General features: G+C 48.2%; 1 protein-coding gene across 1 annotated transcript in view; it reads left to right on the forward strand.

Moving 5' to 3' along the window:
- The window catches only part of LOC110268478, a 3,053-nt gene extending 1,121 nt beyond the window's left edge, over nt 1–1,932 (forward strand). The window contains exons 2-3 of the mRNA XM_021114669.1: nt 16–881; nt 951–1,932. Coding sequence (XP_020970328.1) covers nt 16–881; nt 951–1,932 — 1,848 coding nt within the window. The remainder of the gene's footprint in view (nt 1–15; nt 882–950) is intronic.

Consider the following 2,460-nt stretch of genomic DNA (forward strand, 5'->3'; position numbering starts at 1 on the left):
GATCCACATGCGCAGCATCGGCCTTCAAGTTCTGGTTCTCATCAGTACCCTCCACACTTCTCCACACTAAACTTGGATGCTCTTGGTCAACAGGAAGACGGTGGTAATACAGTGGGGGGATCTTCTACAGAATTTCAGATTGGGCAATCATTCCAGAGTAAAGATGAAGCTGTGCTGAGTGTCAAGGACTATAGCATCCGGCGAGGTGTTGAGTACAGAGTCATTGAATCGGATCATTTGAAGTATCATGGAAAATGCAAGGAATTCGGCAAGGGTTGTAGTTGGTTGATTCGTGTCGCGCTTCGTGCACGAAAGGGCACTTGGGAGGTTAGGAGGTACAACGGGCCACACACATGCTTGGCAACTTCTATTTCAAGTGATCACCGTCAGCTGGATTACCACGTTATCTGTGCGAGGATTCTTCCTATGGTTAGGGCAGATGCTGCGGTAACGGTAAAGGTACTTCAACAAGCGACAGAAGCCGATTACGGTTTTAGGCCTAGTTACAGGAAGGTTTGGATGGCTAAGCAGAAGGCAGTGGCACAAATATATGGAGATTGGGAGGAGTCTTACGCGGAGTTGTCACGTTGGATGCTAGGGGTCCAGGCGACAATGCCGGGAACAATCACGGTGCTGAAGACGTCTCCTGTTCGGATTGGTGGTGGGGTTGATGAGTCGACGGTGTACTTTCACCGGCTTTTCTGGACATTTCCACCCTGTATCGAGGCATTCCGGCATTGCAAGCCCCTCGTCAGTATTGATGGTACCCACTTATATGGGAAGTATGGAGGGACGCTGCTGTTGGCGATTGCTCAGGACGGGAACTCGAACATCCTCCCGATAGCCTTTGCCCTTGTGGAGGGAGAAAATGCAGAGTCATGGTCATTCTTCTTGTCCAACCTACGATCGCATGTGACGCCATAGGAGGGTATCCTTGTTATCTCTGACAGGCATAGTGGGATCAAGGCAGCGCTTGAGGCACCTGAGACTGGGTGGCTACCTCCTCGGGCTTTCCGGGCCTACTGTATTAGGCATGTGGCAGCGAATTTCGCCCTAACGTTCAAAGGTAAGGACTCAAGGAGGATGTTGGTGAATGCTGCGTACGCAAAGACTGAGGCTGAGTTTTACTACTGGTTTGACATCATGCGGACTGAGAATCCAGCAATGTGTGACTGGGCCAACCGGATGGAGTATGATAAATGGACCCAACATGAGGATGGTGGTCGACGGTTCGGGCACATGACCACAAACATCAGTGAATGTGTGAACTCCGTGCTAAAGGGAACTCGCAACCTGCCGGTCACATCTTTGGTTAAGTCAACCTACGGGAGGCTTGCTCAGCTATTTGTGGTACGGGGACAGACAGCAGAGGCACAACTCGGATCTGGGCATGAATTCTGTCAGGCATTGGTCAAGGCTATTGATCGGAACCTAAGAGACTCTAGGTGCTTCACTGTGACATTATACGACAGGCATCAGTCCGAGTACACCGTCGCGGAGACAACACCAACCGGGAGCTTCTCGCTGGGTAGCTATAGAGTTTCCCTTAAAGATCACCGATGCGACTGTGGCCACTTTCAGGCGCTGCATTATCCTTGTTGCCACGCCATTGCGTGTTGCGCCTACTCCCGGCTTAACTGGGCGTCATATGTTCACGAGGTGTATCGTATGAGTGAGGTGTTCAACGTTTACAAGCAGGGGTTTCTCCCACCTATCCCTGAAGGACTATGGCCTCCATATGCTAGGCCTACCATCATTCCTGACCCCAATATGTGGCGTGCAAAGGAAGGTCGTCCAAAGGCCACCAGGATCCGTGGAAGTATGGATCAGTCTCAGTCGAACCAGCCGAAGCGTTGTGGGCTATGCCGTCAGCCTGGGCATACGCGGAGGAACTGTCACCAGCGAAAACAAAGTGGTAGAGGGGATGCGTAGATCTCACGTCGTGTAAAATGCCGTCTATGCTGTTTTAGTTGTTTCAGGGTCTAGATAATCTTAGTAACGTATGGTTGGTTAAGTCTGTGACTGTCAACATGTTTCTTTAATGCAAAAATTTCGGATGAATAAATTCCTGCTATTTTACCTGTTTGATTAAACCACTTTGGTATCGTTCATATTGTGCAATATAAAATAAACCGTAGAACTACATATAAAAGAAGCTGAAACCGGTTAAACCACTTGGTCAAAAGAAAATTAACATTTAACATAAGTCTGAAAGCCATAAGTACATACTAGCATGCTAAATACATGAACTAACAAAGGTCCTACCGGACGGGAACATATAACAAAACTAATCAGAATCCTCAATGGTGTCACTGTCATCATCGTCGAACTGGCCAAGAAGGTGACCTCCGGTGCCACACAAAGGAGTGACAAATGAATTTTTGTCGGTATAGAAATTATTAAATGATCAATCGTAGTATAGTCTAAACCGACGCAAAATCCTTCATCAAACAAATCTAC

Source organism: Arachis ipaensis, chromosome B10 (genome assembly GCF_000816755.2).
Source record: "Arachis ipaensis cultivar K30076 chromosome B10, Araip1.1, whole genome shotgun sequence".
NCBI classification, from domain to species: Eukaryota; Viridiplantae; Streptophyta; class Magnoliopsida; order Fabales; family Fabaceae; genus Arachis; species Arachis ipaensis.